This window comes from Lepidochelys kempii, chromosome 3 (assembly GCF_965140265.1).
Source record: "Lepidochelys kempii isolate rLepKem1 chromosome 3, rLepKem1.hap2, whole genome shotgun sequence".
NCBI classification, from domain to species: Eukaryota; Metazoa; Chordata; order Testudines; family Cheloniidae; genus Lepidochelys; species Lepidochelys kempii.
Window position 1 is genome coordinate 184,937,254 of NC_133258.1, and position 18,935 is coordinate 184,956,188.

General features: G+C 48.0%; 1 protein-coding gene across 12 annotated transcripts in view; it reads left to right on the forward strand.

The window, feature by feature from the left end:
* Nucleotides 1-18,935, forward strand: part of EML6 (EMAP like 6) — a 317,349-nt gene that overhangs the window by 66,370 nt on the left and 232,044 nt on the right. For 11 of the 12 annotated variants that reach the window (XM_073339271.1, XM_073339273.1, XM_073339274.1 and 8 more), the window contains one exon: nt 3,141-3,276. In XM_073339271.1, the coding sequence (XP_073195372.1) occupies nt 3,141-3,276 (136 nt within the window). Of the gene's footprint in view, nt 1-3,140; nt 3,277-18,935 lie in introns of those variants that run through there. The other variant, XM_073339278.1, reaches the window with a different exon arrangement.

Consider the following 18,935-nt stretch of genomic DNA (forward strand, 5'->3'; position numbering starts at 1 on the left):
CACAGCTTTGCTGACATTGTATGAAGAATCACAGTAATATTCAAAAATTGAGTTCCATCATGGAATGAGCCACCCAAATACCCCAAGAGAACCTGCTTCAATAGAGAAATAACCCCCCCTCTGACCACACACCCCTAGTTGTCACCTACCACCCATCACTAGAACCCATATGGGGTATTATCAAACAACTACAACCCATATTCAATGCATACCCCACCCGGAAATAAATCTTTCCTGGACCCTGTAAGGGTTTGGACTCAGCTGGCGGCGCCTCCTGCTGGTCATCCTGGGAATTAGCTCTATTTCCAGCCCAGAGCGCCCTCCGCAGGCCAGTGATCCCACCTTACCACTCGTCCCTGGTCCCTCCCAGGATCTGGTGCCCTTGCCTTGGGTGCTGCCCCCTGGCAGTGCCCCCCACTCCCTGGGTCTCCCCGCCCCAGGGAACTTTCACCCACTATCCCCATACCGCCTCAGTCATGGCTACTGCCAGTCACCATCTAGCCCCGCACCCTGGGGCGGACTGCAGTGTAAAAGCCAATCATCACAGGAAACAAGGGGTTTGGACTGGCTGCCTTTACCCACCTTCAGGCTGCCCCTCTGCAACCCCAATACTTATATGGGCCTGGGACCAGACCCTGCAGCCTGGGGAGTTGCTGGCCTAGAGCTTCCCAGCTCCTGAGGCCTTTCCCCAGCCCTGCCTCACTCTAGGTCCCTCAGGTGAATTCCCCCACAGCCAGGCCTGTCTCTCTCTCCAGCCAGAGAGAGTCTGCCTGAACTTCTGGCTCCCAGCCTTTATAAGGGCCAGCTGGGCCCTGACTGGGGCGTGGCCCAGCTGCAGCTACTTCCCCACTCAGCCCAGCTTCTAGCCTAGCTGGCTTTTCAGCCCTTCAGGGCAAGAGCAGGTGACCACCCAATTATAGACCCACTCTTGTGGACCCAACCGGTCCCCCTGCCCCTTCTCCATGAGCTGGCTGTACGACTTGCAGCCGGTTTGTTTCCAGACCGCACCAAGGAAACACCTATACACGCTTGTGCTCCACACTCTTTACTTCCTCACCCTCGTGTCCTGCACCAATACAAAGTGGCGGGACCTCCTGCCACCTTTAGAAGGTGAGGAGCCCTGGTGGGCCAGCCAATACTCCACCCTGGTCCCGAGGCCCAGCGGGGATATCAGCTGGCGGCTCCTTCATGGGGCCGTGAGCACGGGCGTGTATTTGGCGCGTTTTACCCCTATCCCAGACACCTGCCCCTTCTGCGGCGTGAGGGAGACTCTGGTACACATTTACTTGGAGTGCTCCAGGTTGCAGCCCCTATTCCGGCTCCTCACAAATATCCTGTTATGTTTCTGGCTGCACTTTTCCCCTCACCTCCTTCTCTATGCACTCCTATCCATGGCCCCACAAAGTCACGGGACCTCCTGGTCAACCTCCTCTTGGCCCTGGCTAAAACGGCCATGTATAAAACCAGGGAGAGGAGGTTGGCCAATGGAGACTCCTGTGTCTGTGGGGCCTGTTTCCGATCCTCTATCTGTTCACGTATCCGGGCAGAGTTCCTCTGGGCGGCGTCCACTGGCTCTCTTGATGCCTTTGAGGAGCAGTGGGTGCTGTCCGGGGTTCTCTGCTCGGTGTCCCTGTCAGGCTTCCTTCTTTTGACCCTTTGACTGCACTCCTGTCCCTGTTATTTCATTAGTTGTCCCCCAGAAAAATTTGGTTTCCAGGTCCTGTAGATCTTCCCCTTAGGCTGGGGTGGGGGTCCTTAAGCAGTGGGCAGGCTCCTGCCCGCCCACTTCCTGGAACCCAATAGGTACAGACCCATTCTTCTGGCCTTCAAATAACCTCCCAACCTCTCCAACCTCCTCATCACACACAAGCTCCCCACAGACCAGGACATACCAACTCAAAGTGGCGTCAGACCCTGCCAGAACAACAGATGCAAAACTTGCAGACATATCTTCCACTACTACAATGATAAAAAAAATCCCACAACACCCCTTTCAAGATCCATGGGCCCTACACATGCCTTTCATAACATGTTGTGTACCTCATTTAGTGCACTAAATGCCCCAATAACAACTATGTGGGTGAACTTACACAGAAAAATGATAAAAGACAAAAACATCACTTCACCTGTGGGTGAACACTTTTCACAAAGCAATCGCTTTATATTTGACCTCTCCGTCCTCATCCTCAAAGGAAACCTGCATAACACTTCCAAAAGTTGAGTCTGGAAGCTTAAATTAATAACTTTGGTAGACATTAAAAATCATGGACTGAATAGAGAGATTGGATTTATGGCTTATTACAACAATCTATAACCTACTAACGGCCACTTAATCTTGAATGATCCCTTGAAATATGTGTTAACTACTTATGCTAAACAACCTGTTCCATCTTGTACTTAGTTGTGACACTCTGATTTAAGTTTCTCAAACCTCATGAAGAGCTCTATGTAAGCTTGAAAGCTTGTCTCTCTCACCAACAGAAGTTGGTCCAATAAAAGATATTACAGTAGAGACAAGGTGGGTGATACATTAGTAAGCATTCTAACAAGTACTGTAAAACTATTGTAATGTAGAAGAACATGGCAATCCATAAATTTTGCCTTTTTTAAAAGTGAAAAAGCAATTCAAACTACAGTAGATACTTTTTGTGCCAACAAAAAATGAAATGCAAACTCTTTCAGTTTACATCAGATTCCAAATGATTCCTGAACTGAATTCATGAAACGTTGTCTGAGCCATCTCTGCACCTGTAAGAATATTTGTATCAATTGTTTGCTTGTTTTGTTTATTCTGGGTGACCATTTATTGTGAGTGTCCTATCGTTTAATTAATACTCCTTTGTAACAACATTAATTAAATTTAATTTACAGTCACATATGTACACTATGTGTATGACATTTATACAAAAAGTTCCATTATAATTCACAATCAATGGATTGGTAAGATAGCACTTGAAATAAACTGTCACCTGTGTGTTTGGTTTGTTTTCTGAGTGGAGAGCATCTTGTCTTTTAAACAGTATTATCTAACAGTTCTTAACAGTTTCTGCTTTAAGAAGAGCATACTCAAACACACTTGGATTTGTTTTTATGTTTAAATTATTATCAACTTTCAAAACTATTATACTATTGATTAACAGGCTGGAATTTTTAGTATGTATGGTTGTGAGGAAGGTTTTGCCACTGGTGGGAGAGATGGTTGTATTCGGTTATGGGACACCGATTTCAAGCCAATAACTAAAATTGATCTCAGGGAGACTGAACAAGGATACAAAGGTAATACAATTATTTGTGAGTGGATTTTGATATATTTGGATAATGGATGTTACATTTTAATACAATATAAAGTGTTAATGCCTGTGCATACTGTTGAATTTTACCAGATTGGATAGACTATATACAGATTTTTAAACTGAATTATTTTGTTTGACAATAGTGTTTTTGAATATCTTTGAGCAGCTTTCATATTCCATAGTAAAAATAGAAGGGTGCTTTGTCATCTTTTTTCCATACTGTGGAAGTTCAGAACATGATCTACAAAGGTACACTCATCACAAAAGTGTAAGACTGAGGTTACTCATGCTTTCTGAGCACAAGAGAGGGGAAGCCAGTCATTATGACTCTTAATGTTCAATATTTTTCTTCGAGTGCTTGTTCATGTCCATTCCATATTAGGTATGTGCACACCCTCCAGCACGCGCTGGAGATTTTTCCCTTAGGGGTATCCACTGGCCGAGCTCTAGTGCCTGCTGGAGCCATGCACTCATGTGCCAGTATAAGGGGTGCTACTGGCTATGCACCCTCTCAATTCCTTCTTACCGTCCTTGACTGTTGCTGGAATGACCCTTCTTGCTTCGGCAAGATTTTCTTCCCAGTGTTTTTTGGACTCTAACTCTTCATTCTTAGTTATCATAGTTTAGTGTATATCGTTTTTGAAATTAGAATTAATGTACATAATTAGCTCCTGTCGTTGAGGGACTCCTTTGCACCATGGGCCAGGCATGCCTCAGTCTCCAGGCTTCAAACCTTGTGCATCCTGTGGCAAACCTATGCTTGTGAGTGACCCACACTCCAGCTGCTTGAAGTGCTTGGGGGAAACTCATGTGAAGGTCAATTGCCAGATCTGTCGGGACTTCAAATCCTGCACTAAAAAAGACAGACATTAGGCTGAAGGCTATCCTCAGGGAAGCTGCCCTCAGACCAGCCTCAGAGCAGAGCCACTACAATATGGTGCTGAGCACTTTGGCATGAGTGCGAAGTGCTCCTCCAGCATCAAGCTCTTCCCGGCACTGTTCACCATCTCCAGTGCCGAGGAAGAAGCACAAAAAGCAGTGCATTGACAGAGGGCACTTGCTGGTGCAGAAGAAGGACAAGGGGTGGGAAGGCAGCACAGTGAGACCTGTGCTAGGCCACTCTTCCACTCCCAGGCCCATAATGGCACCATTGACTCTGGCTAGAGCACTGAGTCCAGTGTGGGACCCTCTGCCAACACCCAGAAGCAACTGTGGCACCAGTGATCTGAGTATTCCATTGACACCGGAGGCTTTCCAAGCTGTGAGGGACCCATTTGCTTTCCCGGTTCCCCCGACTCCATTGGTACACCCTCCAACTCCAATGTCCAGAAGCAGAAAGGAACAAGGGGCGTCAGGCTCCTTCCAGGATCAGGGCCCCTGACACCCTCTAGAGGCTAGCTGACCCTGATCTCAGCATCCAAATAATCTCTGGTCCACCGCTGGTCTCTGGACCCCCGGCACTGCACGGTGGCGGAATCAGGAACTGTTCCACTGTGGTCTCCAAGAGAGGGCTCCTGTTCTGAGTCTGAAGGGAACTGTAGGTGCAACCTAAGGCTCACCACCGGTACCCAACCTATGCACCACCAGCGTTTGGTACTGATCACCCCCCAGCACCTGGCCAGCGGGTCACTGGCCAATGCAGTGGTCTTACTGGAACCCCTTGGGGTTTCCCCTGGCACTAGGTCCTCCCTCCCGTTGCTCCTACTCAGTGGTTTCTGAGAGACAGGCTTTCGCTCCTTCTCAGTCATCACTGGACCCCGACTCCAGTACTGACCCAAGTACCAATGTTCAGAAGATGGCTCTGGTGGATGTCATTGGGGCTGAGGAAAAAGAGGGATCCCCTCCTCTGGTGCAAGCCTCCTATTCATCCTCTTCAGATAAGGCTGTCTTGGGACCAGGTGTCCTCTTCCATAGGATGATTTCAGGGCCCACTGGTACCTTTTGAAGTGGATAGCTGCAAATCTGGGTCTGGAAATTGAGGATCTTAAAGAGACATCACACAGCCCTTAGTAATACCATGGCTGCAGCAGCTCCATCCAAGGTGGCCTTACCCATCAATGAGGCTGTGATGGGGCTGGTCAAGGCCCTGTGGCAAACTCCTCCTTTGCTCTCCACCTCAAAGAGGGCACAGAAGAAGTATTATGTGCCAGCGAGTGGGTTCGTACACTTATACTTGCACCCCCCGTCCAGTGTCCCTGATTGTGTCTGTAGCAAATGAGAGGGACAGGCAGGGCCAGTTGAGCGCTACCCCTAAACAAAAAGAGGTGAAGAAACTGGACCTTTTTAAAGAAAGGTTTATTCGACAGGTAGCGTTCAACTACATATCTCTAACCAGCAAGCTTTGCTGGGGTGATAAGATTATAATCTGTGGGACTCCCTGGCTAAATTTAAAGACTCTCTGCCCCAAGATTCAAGGCAGGAGTTCACTGCCCTCTTGGAAGAGGGAAAGAATATGGCCAGGACCTCTCTCCAGGCAGCTCTGGATGCAGCTGACTTGGCAGCTGGAATAATGGCCTATATTGTCACCACGAGGCATTCTTGGCTCCAGTCCTCATGGCTTCCTCATGAGGTCCAACAGTCCATCCAGAACCTCTCCTTCAAAGGCTCCTCTCTATTCTCAGAGCAGACAGACATGAGACTTCACAGCCTGAAGGACTGAAGGGCCATCCTATGATCCCTAGGCCTTTATACTCCATCAGTTTCCAGGAAGCACTTTAGGCCCCAGCAGCCTCCTTGTTTCTCGGTGTCTCCAAGACAAGAGCCCTACAAAAGAAAAGGGAGAGGTTATAACTGGCAGAGGTCTCAGAGGTACTCTGGGGAGTTCAAGCAGGCCTTTTGAAGGTATGCCAGAAGGCGCTATACCGTCACCACTTCAGATCCGTCTCCCCTTTTATTTTTGGACTGTCTGTCCCATTTCAGCCCAGCATAGTCATACATAACCTTGGACCATTGGGTTCTAAGTACAATGACAATTGGCTATACCCTTCAGTTTTTATCCCTTCTCTCCCACACCCCCATTCCCATGCCTCTTCAGGGACCCTTCTCACGAGCAACTCCTTGTCCAGGAGGTGCAATACCTCCTACAAATGGGGGCTGTGGAGGAGGTTCCACAAGACTTGAGAGGAAAGGGGTTTTAATCCTGATATTTCCTAATCTCAAAGGTCAAAGGGGGCCTCCAGCCCATTCTGGACCTGCATTGCCTCAACAGATACCTCCCTGGATCCCGGAGACTGGTATGCTGCCCTTGACTTAAAGGATGGATACTTTCACATTTCTATCTTATGTAGTCACAGAAGATTTCTCAGGTTTTTCGTGACTCAGCACCACTACCAATTCACCGCTCTTCCCTTCAGCCTATCAGCGGCCCCCGGGGTTATCATGAAGTGTATGGTGGTAGTAGCAGCCTTCCTCAGACGGTGAGGCATCTACCCATACCTTGATGATGGCTGATCAAAGATCGGTCACAGGCTCAAGTTCAGAACAGCATTAGCACAGTCCAAGCCACCTTCCAAGTGCTGGGCCTGCTGATAAACGAATGGAAATCAACTCTTGGCCCGGCTCAGGGAATAGAATTTATTGGGGCAGCACTCAACGCGACCCAAGACAGGGCCTTCCTGCCACAGCCCCGATTCCAGACCATGTCGGACCTGATATCCAGTGTCATGGTTTACCCGATTATGGCAGCTTGGGTTTGTGTCAAGCTACTGGGGCACATGATGGCATGTACTTACATGGTTCAAGATGCAAGACTGCACTTCAGACCCCTCCAGATATGGTTAGCATCAGTATATTCCTTGAGCAGACAACACTTGGATTCTGTGGTTTCTCCCCTAGTCCTCACCTCCCTGGAATGGTGGAAAGACCCAAGATCAGTAATGATGGGGGTGCCCTTTGTTACCCCTCAAGCATCAGTAGTTTTAATCTTGAATGCACTTGGGTGGGGAGTCCACCTCAACAATCTCAGGACTTGGGGCCTCTGGTTCCAAGAAGAAGTCCCTGAACATAAACGTCAGGAAGCTCAGGGCAGTACTCTTAGCTTGCCAAATGTTCCTTCCCCAGCTGTCAGGTCAGGTGCTGCAAGTCCTGACAGACAATAATGTGGTCATGTTCTATATCTACAAGCAGGGAGGGGCCCTATCTTTGGCCCTGTGTCAGGATGCCATCTGTCTACTTCTGTACAAAGCACTCCATTCATCTTGAGGTATCACATCTGGTGATGGAGGGAACACACTACATTTTTTTTAAAGGTACAGATCTACATTTTAAAAAGTGAACTTTAATTTTGAGTTCCCAATTTGAGACCACTGGAGTCTGATATTCATAGAGGTTGAGCACATGAAAACCCTATTAGACTGATTTGGAGCTGTGGATACTCAGCACGGTGAGTACACACACAAAAATTGAGGCCCACTACAAATTAGAGGCTGCTTTTGAAAATTTTGACAATAGTATTTCTTGCATCTAAATATGCTTCCCACAATTTTACTGGAGATATTCTGCCTGATGGAGGCAAAATGTCTCCACCCAATATCTTATCGCTCTGGAAACCAATTATACCTTTAAAACTTTGATTACAATAAATTAATTGGAGCAGAACAAAAAATAAAGAACAAAATAATTCAGTGCAGTGAAATGATCTTTGCAAACTGCGTTCAGACCAACTTCATTCTTAGGTTGTCTTCAGCCAACTCTAACTGCAACTGTTACCAGCTGACAATCTTTTAAACTCTACATCTCAGAAAGTTCCACACCTGAAAGGTGCTGCAACCACAGAGTGTTGCCACAATTATTAAAGCTCCATATGCCATACTCCTCTCCTTTAATTTTTAAACCATAGATTTATGACCTGATTTGCATAGATGATGAGCACCCATAGTTTTTGTTGAGGCCAATGGTAACTATAGTAATACAATATCTCTGAAAGTGAGGCCATTTTGTCTTCTGGAAGGTATATAATGCCATTTTGATTAAGGGTGCCTGTTGGACAAACAACTGTCACGTACTCCTCCGGCTCTGGATTTACACGTTCAGAATCACCTTCTATATTAACATTAATATTGGAATTATCAGCAGGCCAGTAAAAAGGATAACAATTTTTTTCTTAGAAACCATATAGTTATCATCAATGTCAATACCCTTTCTATTTTCTGAAATTTTATCTTGTAACAACTGGACAGTGTGTTTGTTTGTTATTTCTTTATTTTACTTCAACCAGGTATGTTATTCATCCTGACACTTGTAAAATGTATATCTATATGTGAAAAGTATATCTAGACACGCTTCTGACAAGCAAAATGCCTCCAGTCACTGCTATATGGTTAAGCAAGTCCCCTTAGCATGTTCTCAAAGTTCCAATCTAGTTCTTAGAGTTCTGTTTGCATACTTTCTAGCCTTCAAAGCTCTCAAATGGACCCTGACAGCAAAGTTTGTTTGCTGACACAATTCTGGTTTCATGCATTTTTGGCAGCCAGCATTTTAATGACTAATGTCCATTTCCACAGAAATAATCTGTAGAAACTGTATTTATATCAGTTTATGATCCATTTCTGAAGCACCCAATTCCCAGAAACACTTTCTAAAAAATTGTGGAGGGAAAAAAAAAAAAGAGGAGTGGGTAAGTCCTGACCCCTTTGACAGATCTGGTCCTGAGAATTCAAGAAGGCCAAACTCTGACATGAAGAAAAAAAAACAGAATAACCACCAAATGCTAAAACTTTGGTGAAGCATTACTATATTCTGGCTGGGAACAGCCCCTCATGCGGTCTGTTTCTAATAAAAGTAAGAATGAGCTATATGTAGACCTGTACATAGAAACCATTGCTGGCTATTACAGTGCACACACATAAACATTCAGCCTCTTTGTTTCCCCTTGTAGTGGCCCTGTGAAGCACCCTTCATATTTTGGAAAGTCCAGTATAGGAATAATACATTTCTATCCTGTACTCTGCTTGCTGCTCGTGAACTTTCTGGCAGGTGTCTGTTGTGTCTCTGAATTTGCTAAGTTAAGAGAATTTTCTGCAGAAAATTATTGCTTCAAAATAATAAATAAAATTAAGAAGCCATGATTTATTTATAAAGGTCATCTATTCCTAATGTGCTATCTGCAAAGACCGTCTTACTGTCCTTCTGCAGGTGGTCTACAGAATGCATTTTCATCTTGGAGTAAGTTAAGCTATTTTGCTTCCTTTGCTAAAAGGAAGAAAACTCACATTAGGGTTGCTATTAAATTATATTTATTTGATGCCATTACCTCTACCATCTGTTAAATGTTAAAGGATACAAAACACTTACAGGAGAGCAACTAAGTTCAGAAGAAAATTATATACCAACAGCAAAATGACAGGGATGTAGACTATCAATGCTAATTCTTACTGTCTCCTTACACGACAAGACTAATTAGTACAAAATTCCATTTTCAGAGCAAATAATGAGCTCAATTTCCACTTAAAGGTAAATGTGAATGTTAACATAATTCTTTTTATTAGTAAATAACAAATTAAGTGACTTCTAAGTAGCAATAAGTTAAAACTAGAAACATTTACCTAACCCTTTCTCTCCTGAGCTTTTGGGGTTCAGATAAAATAGCATTTGAACCACTCATGTTTTAAATCTGTTTTTCCAAAACCAGAAGAAATTTTGTCACTTTGCACTGAGATGGCAGTGACAAAGATTAGAAATCTTACTTAAGCAAGCCAGTAAATACTGAATTATGCTACAGCTATCCTATAGGAAGAAAGTGCTTTGTGTTGAAAAATTTAAAGGGGTTCTGTCCATGTGCATAATCATTTAGATTAAGTAAGAAGAAATGTATCTGTGAAAACTGCTTTCTAACAATAGACAGACTCTTAAAATATTAATTTAGGGCATGAAAACGGTTACAGATCATAAAATCCAAGCAACCTGTGGTCTTACCTCTCTCTGTCCCTACCCTTTGTTGTCTGTCTTCTCATGCCCTCTTTTCTGTTTTCTCTCTCCACTGTATCCTTTCAATGTGATGCTTCTCTCACCTGCCTCCTTTGTCCCTGCTTCCATCTCTAGCCCTTTCTTTGGTTCCTGTATTGTGACCCACTGCTGATCCATTCTGTTTGCTAGCTACAGATTTAATTTAATTAACCTTTCCATATCTTGTTCTTCGAGAACTCTAATCACTGGAGCTCTGCCAGAGAGCACTTTAGAGATCAGGATTCTTGTCTGTTTCACTTTGTTGATAGTGCACGTAGACTCTGATCCAGTAAAACACATGCTTAACTTTAAGTGGTTGAGCAGCCCCATAAAAGTAGTCTACATCCCTGTCAAGGTCTTGGGATTCTTCAGAACTCTGGAAATTCCATGATGACTTCAGGTATCTTCTATGTGGTCCTGGTTCATTTAAGCATGTGCTAAACACTAAGTATGTGAGTAGTTCCAATTTCTCCCCCACACCACCTCCCACCTCCCTTTGTTTCTTTCCTAAGCAGTTTGCAGAGGCGGCCCGCTGCTGGACTTACAATTGTTTTAGTACTAGAGTGATATCAGGAATTTGTAAATTTTCTTGCACTGACCAGCCATCCTCTTCCTGCAGTATACCAAAACTTTTCCATGGTAGAAATGCCACTGTCACAGTTCAGGGCAATTACACCTGTATTTCCCGCCAGTGGTCCAGCCAAGGAACCCAATCTCAGGCTTCCAGCTCTTCAGCTGTTGCCTCTCTTGGGTGGAGACACAAGTCTATCTCCATTCTGACCATGGCATTTTCAGGTCACACAGTTCCCTGGTGTCACTGTGTGTTTCCCATCACAGACAGGTTGCCTCAGGATACTTGCTTGCTTTCTCTTCAGAGACTGTTAACAGGTGTAATTGTTACAGATATGTTACCAAACAGCACTTCCTATGCAAACCTACTTTATTCTTAAGATAAAAAGCATTACAGAGGAAGCATATTGAAAACTATAAAATAACCTACACGCATACTAATAAGCTTACCAGAGTTGACCCCAATTCTAACATGGATTCTTCTTCGAGTGCATGTCCATTGCAATCAGGTGTGTGCTCACGCATGTGCACGTTGGCCAGAAGATTTTTCCCCTAGCAGCATCCGTTGGGTCAGCCTGGGTGCCCCCTGGAGTCACGCCTTCATAGCACCCAATATAGAGCCCTGCCGACCCGCTACCCCCTCAGTTCCTTCTTACCGCCAGTGACGGTGGCTGGAACTTCCCTTAGCTGTTGCTTAGTAAGTTTGTTTTTCTCTTGTTGTATATAGTTACCTTAGCTTAGTTTAGTGTTCTTAGTATAGAGATTGTTGGGGGTTCCCCCCATGCCAGCTCCTAGGAACTGTGGTATGCCGCGGTCCCCGGGTTTTAAAAACTGTGTGGCCTGCACAAAGTGCACACCAAAGAGCGATCTGCACTTGTCCTGTTTATGGTGCTTAGGGGAGAGCCATCAAAAAGATCACTGTAAGATCTGCCGTGAGTTCCGTCCAAGAACTCTTAAAGAAAGGGAACAGCAGCTTAAGATGATCCTCATGGAGGCAACCCTGTGCCCCTACTCTGACCCGGGCTCAGGGGACCCGATCCCCAATGAATCATCCTCGACGCAGAGCACCTCGGCACCATTGTTGAGCTTGGCGCTGAGCAAGGACTCCTCCCGAGACTCTCAGCACCGACGTTGCTCCACATGGGGCCCAACTGATAGTAGGCATCAATCCCATTCGCTGGTGCCTCAGAAGTAAAAGAAGCCGGACAACTGCTTTCCTCTGGCTAAACCAAGAGAAGTGTATCCCCTGCCAGGGCCGTGTTGACTCCTGACCAAGTGAGGCAGTCGAGTCTGGCGCCACCTCAGTCGTTGGTTCCTACACAGCAGCTACAGCTCCCGTCGATGCCGGAGGCTTACCAAGCTGCTCAAGACCTCCTTGCATCTTATGGTACCGTTCTCGCCCACCAGGAGGGAGGAACCTTCAGCAGTGGCGGACCAGCCCCATCCTCTGGTGCAGTCAAAGGGGAAGCCGACTATGATGTCGATGCGTTCCCCCTCACCGTGCCCCTTGACGCCAACTCGTTTGGACGGAGAGCTTACCCGCTTCTCAAGCTCTCGACGCTCAAGACACCGAGGATTGGCTTTTGACACGGTCTCCCACAGTATTCTTGTCAGCAAGTTAAGGAAGTATGGGCTGGATGAATGCACTATAAGGTGGGTAGAAAGCTGGCTAGATTGTCGGGCTTAACAGGTAGTGATCAATGGCTCCATGTCTAGTTGGCAGCCGGTATCAAGTGGAGTGCCCCAAGGGTCGGTCCTGGGGCCGGTTTTGTTCAATATCTTCATAAATGATCTGGAGGATGGTGTGGATTGCACTCTCAGCAAAGTTGCGGATGATACTAAACTGGGAGGAGTGGTAGATACGCTGGAGGGGAGGGATAGGATACAGAAGGACCTAGACAAATTGGAGGATTGAGCCAAAAGAAATCTGATGAGGTTCAATAAGGATAAGTGCAGGGTCCTGCACTTAGGACGGAAGAACCCAATGCACCGCTACAGACTAGGGACCGAATGGCTAGGCAGCAGTTCTGCGGAAAAGGACCTAGGGGTGACAGTGGACGAGAAGCTGGATATGAGTCAGCAGTGTGCCCTTGTTGCCAAGAAGGCCAATGGCATTTTGGGATGTATAAGTAGGGGCATAGCGAGCAGATCGAGGGACGTGATCGTTCCCCTCTATTCGACATTGGTGAGGCCTCATCTGGAGTACTGTGTCCAGTTTTGGGCCCCACACTTCAAGAAGGATGTGGATAAATTGGAGAGAGTCCAGCGAAGGGCAACAAAAATGATTAGGGGACTGGAACACATGAGTTATGAGAAGAGGCTGAGGGAGCTGGGATTGTTTAGCCTGCAGAAGAGAAGAATGAGGGGGGATTTGATAGCTGCTTTCAACTACCTGAAAGGGGGTTCCAAAGAGGATGGCTCTAGACTGTTCTCAATGGTAGCAGATGACAGAACGAGGAGTAATGGTCTCAAGTTGCAGTGGGGGAGGTTTAGATTGGATATTAGGAAAAACTTTTTCACTAAGAGGGTGGTGAAACACTGGAATGCGTTACCTAGGGAGGTGGTAGAATCTCCTTCCTTAGAGGTTTTTAAGATCAGGCTTGACAAAGCCGTGGGTGGGATGATTTAACTGGGAATTGGTCCTGCTTCGAGCAGGGGATTGGACTAGATGACCTTCAGGGGTCCCTTCCAACCCTGATATTCTATGATTCTATGATTCCTCCGTGGTCTTCAGTCTCAGAGACCTCGGAGTCAGAGTCAGACTCCTATCGCTCTGGGAGAAGCAGGAGCTGTAGATCGAGGTCCAGGAGAGGCAGGAGACAGCCCCAGGCATGGCCTCCGCAGTGGCAGAACCCGCCTCAGTGGCCCTTCTTGACCCCCTGGGCCTTTCATCAAGGACAGGGAGGAACCCAGGGTCACCACTCCGCAATGTCTTCTGTGGCTTCAGCCACCCTTTGTCTCGCCATCAGCTGCTCACCTGCCTTTGGTGCCTGCAATTCCAACACCTCCGTCAATGACACCGTCGTTGACTCCAGCACTGTGCTTGGCTCCGACCTTGGTACCACCCTTGGCAGCGTCTTTGCGCCCGTCTCCCACACTGGCACTATTATCGATGTTGACCTCCGCCTCCCTTGGCTCCTGTGAGCGGGCCGACACAGCTCCCTCCGTCATACTGGTGGCGGCACCAACACTTGCTCCAACGTCTACAGCCCCGGTACCGTCGGCAGCACCACTGGCACCAACGCTGTTCCGAGAGTCTCGGGACCCTTTGGGAGCGGACAGCAGGGAGCATCCACTCATTGTAAATGCTTCATCCTCTTCATCAACGGACGAAGCATTGGTGGGGACAGCCAGACCTCCTGTGCTAGAGGACAATAGAGTGCTGCAGCAGTTGCTGCTCAGGGCTGCCCAGAGTCTGGGCATTAAGGGCAAGGAGGTGGTAGAGGAGACTGATTCAATGGTGGACATCCTCGCACCTTCCAGACCTTCCCGTATTGCCCTTCCACTTATTAAAACCATTGTGGACACCACCAAGACCCTGTGGCAGACCCCAGCTTCCTTGCCACCCACTGCCAAGCACAACGAGAGGCGTTACTTCGTGCCTTCCAGAGGGTTCGAACATTTGTACTCCCACCCACCCCCTGACTCTCTGGTGGTCGATGCAGCTAACCAGCATGAGAGACAGGGCTTCCAAGGATCCTCCCCAAAAAACAGGGAGGCTAAGCGCCTAGACCTTGTGTGGAGAAAGGTCTACTCTACAGGGGGTTTGAAGCTCTGTATTGTGAACCAACAGGCCATCATAAGCAGGTATTCGTACACCTGTGCAGCAATGGCTAAATTTACAGAGCTCATCCCTTCAGACTCCCAAACTGAGTTCTCAGCCTTGCTGGAGGAGGGGAAGCTAGTCTCCCGTGCTTCCCTCCAGGCTGCATTGGACGCTGCAGATGCCGCCAGTAGGGTTATGGTGACAGAGGTAGCTATGAAGAGGGGTTCCTGGCTCCAAGTATCAGTGCTACCCTACGAGATCCAGCAAACTATTGAGGACCTTTCATTTGAGGGTGAGACTCTTTTCTCTGAAAAGACAGACAAGACACCCTCAAGTCCTTGGGTCTGCACACCCCCGCCACGCAGCAGAGACACTTCCACCCGTAACCTCCTCAGAGATTCCAGCAGCAGAACCAGTGGGACAGTTCTTGGAGGAGGAACAGGATTGGCAGGAGGAGGCAACACCCATCCTCAGGCCAGGGCTTTGGCCAGCCCAAACCGCCCTCTGGCCCTAAACCAGCCTTTTGAATGTGCAGTCGAGAACGGCACACCAGATCACAGACTGGAACTACTCTGCCTTACCTTTTTTTCCCGATGATCCCCTTTCTACCGTGAATGGTCCCATATCACCTCGGACTGTTGGGTGCTCCACCCATCCAATTCTGTGCCCTCCTGCCCTTCCCCCCCCTTTCCCATCCCTCTTCAGGGACCCTTCTTATGAGCAACTTCTCATACAGGAGATAGTCGCGCCTATCAATAGGGGCAGCGGAGGAGGTTCCTCTGGAGCACAGGAGCGAGGGTTTCTATTCCTGGTATTTCCTAATACCGAAAGCCAAAGGTGGCCTCAGGTCTATTTTGGACCTGCGAGAACTCAACAAGTTTGTGAGGAAACTCAAGTTCCATACGACCTCCTTGGCCTCCATCATCCCTTCACTAGATCCAGCATATTGGTATGCCGCCCTCGGCTTGAAGGACGCGTATTTTCACATCGCAATCACTCAGACCCACAGGAAGTACCTCAAGTTTGTGGTCAATGGTTCTCACTACCAATTTACTATCCTCCCATTCAGCCTGTCAGCAGCACCTCGAGTATTCACCAAGTGCATGGCAGTCATTGCTGCATTCTTGCAGAGGCATCAGGTACAGGTGTTTCCGTACCTCGACGACTGGCTGATCAAAGGCCGCTCCAGCAGTCACATTTATCAAAGTCACCTTCGAGAGTGTGGGTCTGCTTCTAAACGAAGCAGAATCGACTCTGTCTCCCATCCAGAGGATAGAGTTCACAGGGGCAGTACTGGACTCGACCCAAGCCAGGGTATACCTGCCACAGGTGAGGTTTCAGGCCCTCAATGACATAATCTGGGGAGTCATGCAGTTTCCCACCACTACAGCAAAAAACTGCCTGAAGCGTCTTGGACACATGGCAGCCTATACATATGTGGTGCCACATGCCAGACTCAGGCTTCGGCCACTCCAGTTGTTGAGTTCTGCACATCCTAGACTATTTCCTTCATCTGAAGCAGGAAGGTCTCTCGTTGCCTTCTATAAGAGTGCACTTGGCTGCCATCTCGGCCTTCCACCCAGGTGTGCAAGGCTGCTCGATTTTCGCTATCCCCATGCTCAGCTGATTCCCAAAAGGGCTTGATAAGTTATACCCTCATGTCCATCAACTGGTCCCTGCCTGGGACCTCAACTTGGTCCTCTCGAGGCTCATGGGGCCCCCCTTTGAGCCTTTAGCAACATACTCCCTGCTCTACCTCTCCTACAGGGTCTTATTCCTGGTGGCGATAACCTCGGCCTTGACATCAGACCCTCCCTACACTGTGTTCTTTAAGGACAAGGTTCAGCTCAGGCCTCACCCTGCTTTCCTCCGGAAGGTTGTATCGCAGTTTCACATCAAGCAGGACATCTTCTTCTTGGTTTTCTACTCTAAACCTCATTCCAGTGGCAGGGAGCAGAGACTCCACATCAGTCTATGACCCAGCCCGGGACACCTTGGACAGGATCGTGACCCTTCCTCGCCCGATCCTCGATTCGCTCTGGTGGGGGATTGATGCCCGGCAGGTGTGCTCAGGGGTCCCCTTTGCTGCCCCACAGCCATCTCTGTCGTTAGTGACAGACGCATCAGCCTTGGGCTGGGGAGCTCATTTGGGGGACCACAGAACTCAAGGCCTCTGGTTGAAAGCAGATCTGCGTCTCCACATCAATGTCAGAGAGCTCAGAGTGGTGCACCTAGCATGTCAAACATTCTGCCCTTACCTAACCGATCAATGTATATCAGTCATGACAGACAATACAACAGCAATGTCCTATATCAACAAATGGGGGTGCAAGCTCCTATCCCCTGTACCAAGAAGCCTTCATGCTATGGGACTTCTGTGGAGAACATTCAATCCACCTGCAGGCATTGTACCTCCCCAGGATTCAGAATGAGCTGGCGGACCACCTCAGCAGGTCATTCCGCAGCCACGAGTGGTCCCTTCACTTGGATGTCACAAATTCAATCTTCCAGAGGTGGGGCTTTCCCCTGATGGACCTCTTCACCATGTGACGCAACAGGAAGTGCCAGCAGTTCTGCTCCTTCCAGAATCACAGCCCAGGCTCCACCGTGGATGCGTTCCCCCTCTACTGGGGAGGTGCTTTCCTATACGCCTTCCCACCAATACTGCTTGTTCACAAGGTGCTGCTCAAGATTCGCAGAGATCGAGCTCAGGTCATACTGATAGCAGTGGCCTGGGCCCATCAGCACTGGTACACATTCCTCCTAGACATGTCGGTGGGAGCCCCGATTGCTTTGCTGCTCTCCCTGGACCTTCTCACACAAGATCATGGACGTCTCCAACACCCAAACCTCCAGTCGCTCCATCTTACAGTGTGGAAGCTCCATGGTTAAACCTGTCAGAGCTTTCCTGTTCAGACCAGGTCAGATAGGTCCTTCTTGGCAGTAGGAAGCCCTTGATGAGGGCCACGTACCTTGACAAGTGGAAGAGAATTTCAATCTGGTCGATGTAGTGCCGCTTGCCCCTGACGCTCACTTCAGTACCGCACATCCTAGACTATCTCCTTCATCTGAAACAGGAAGGTCTCTCGTTGCCTTCTATAAGAGTGCACTTGGCTGCCATCTTGGCCTTCCGGCCAGGTGTGCAAGGCCACTCAATTTTCGCTATCCCCATGCTCAGCTGATTCCCAAAAGGGCTTGGTAAGTTATACCCTCATGTCCATCAACTGGTCCCTGCCTGGGACCTCAACTTGGTCATTTCGAGGCTCATGGGGTCCCCCTTTGAGCCTTTAGCAACATACTCCCTGCTCTACCTCTCCTACAAGGTCTCATTCCTGGTGGCGATAACCTCGGCCTTGACATCAGACCCTCCCTACACTGTGTTCTTTAAGGACAAGGTTCAGCTCAGGCCTCACCCTGCTTTCCTCCGGAAGGTTGTATCGCAGTTTCACATCAACCAGGACACCTTCTTCTTGGTTTTCTACCCTAAACCTCATTCCAGTGGCAGGGAGCAGAGACTCCACACTCTGGATGTCTGCAAAGCGCTGGCCTTTTACACTGAGAGAACGAAACCATTCAGAAAGTTGGTCCAGTTGTTCGTGGCAGTGGCGGACAGGATGAACGGTCAGCTGGTTTCATCCCAATGCTTTTCGTCATGGATCATGTCCTGTATCCATGAGTGCTACTACCTGGCAGGTGTTCCTGCATCTCCAATCACTGCGCACTCTACCATGGCGCAGGCTTCATCTACGGTGTTCTTGGCTCAGTTTCCCACCCAGAAAATCTGCAAAGCAGCAATGTAATCTTCCATACACACTTTCGCTGTGCATTATGCAATTACCCAACAAGTCAGAGACGATGCGGTCTTCGGAAGAGCAGTACTCCAATCAATGGACAGCTACGACCCCACCTCCTAAATTTGGCTTGGGAGTTACCTGATTGGAATGAACATGAACAAGCACTCGAAGAAGAAAAAACAGTTACTCACTTCTCGTAACGGTTGTTCTTTGAGATGTGTTGTTCATATCCATTCCAATACCCACCTTCCTACCCTCTGTCGGACTAGCTGTCAAGAAGGAACTGATGGGGTGGTGGGTCAGCAGGGCTATATATTGGGCGCCATGAAGGCGCGACTCCAGGTGGCGCCCAGGCTGACCCGACGGATGCTGCTAGGGGAAAAATCTTCCAGCCAACATGCACGTGCGCACACACTCACCTGATTGGAATGGACATGAACAACACATCTCAAAGAATAACAGTTATGAGAAGTGCTCTGACAGGAGCAGTCCTTATTCATAGAATATTAGGGTTGGAAAAGACCTGAGGATATCAGCTAGTCCAATCCCCTGCTCAAAGCAGGACCAACA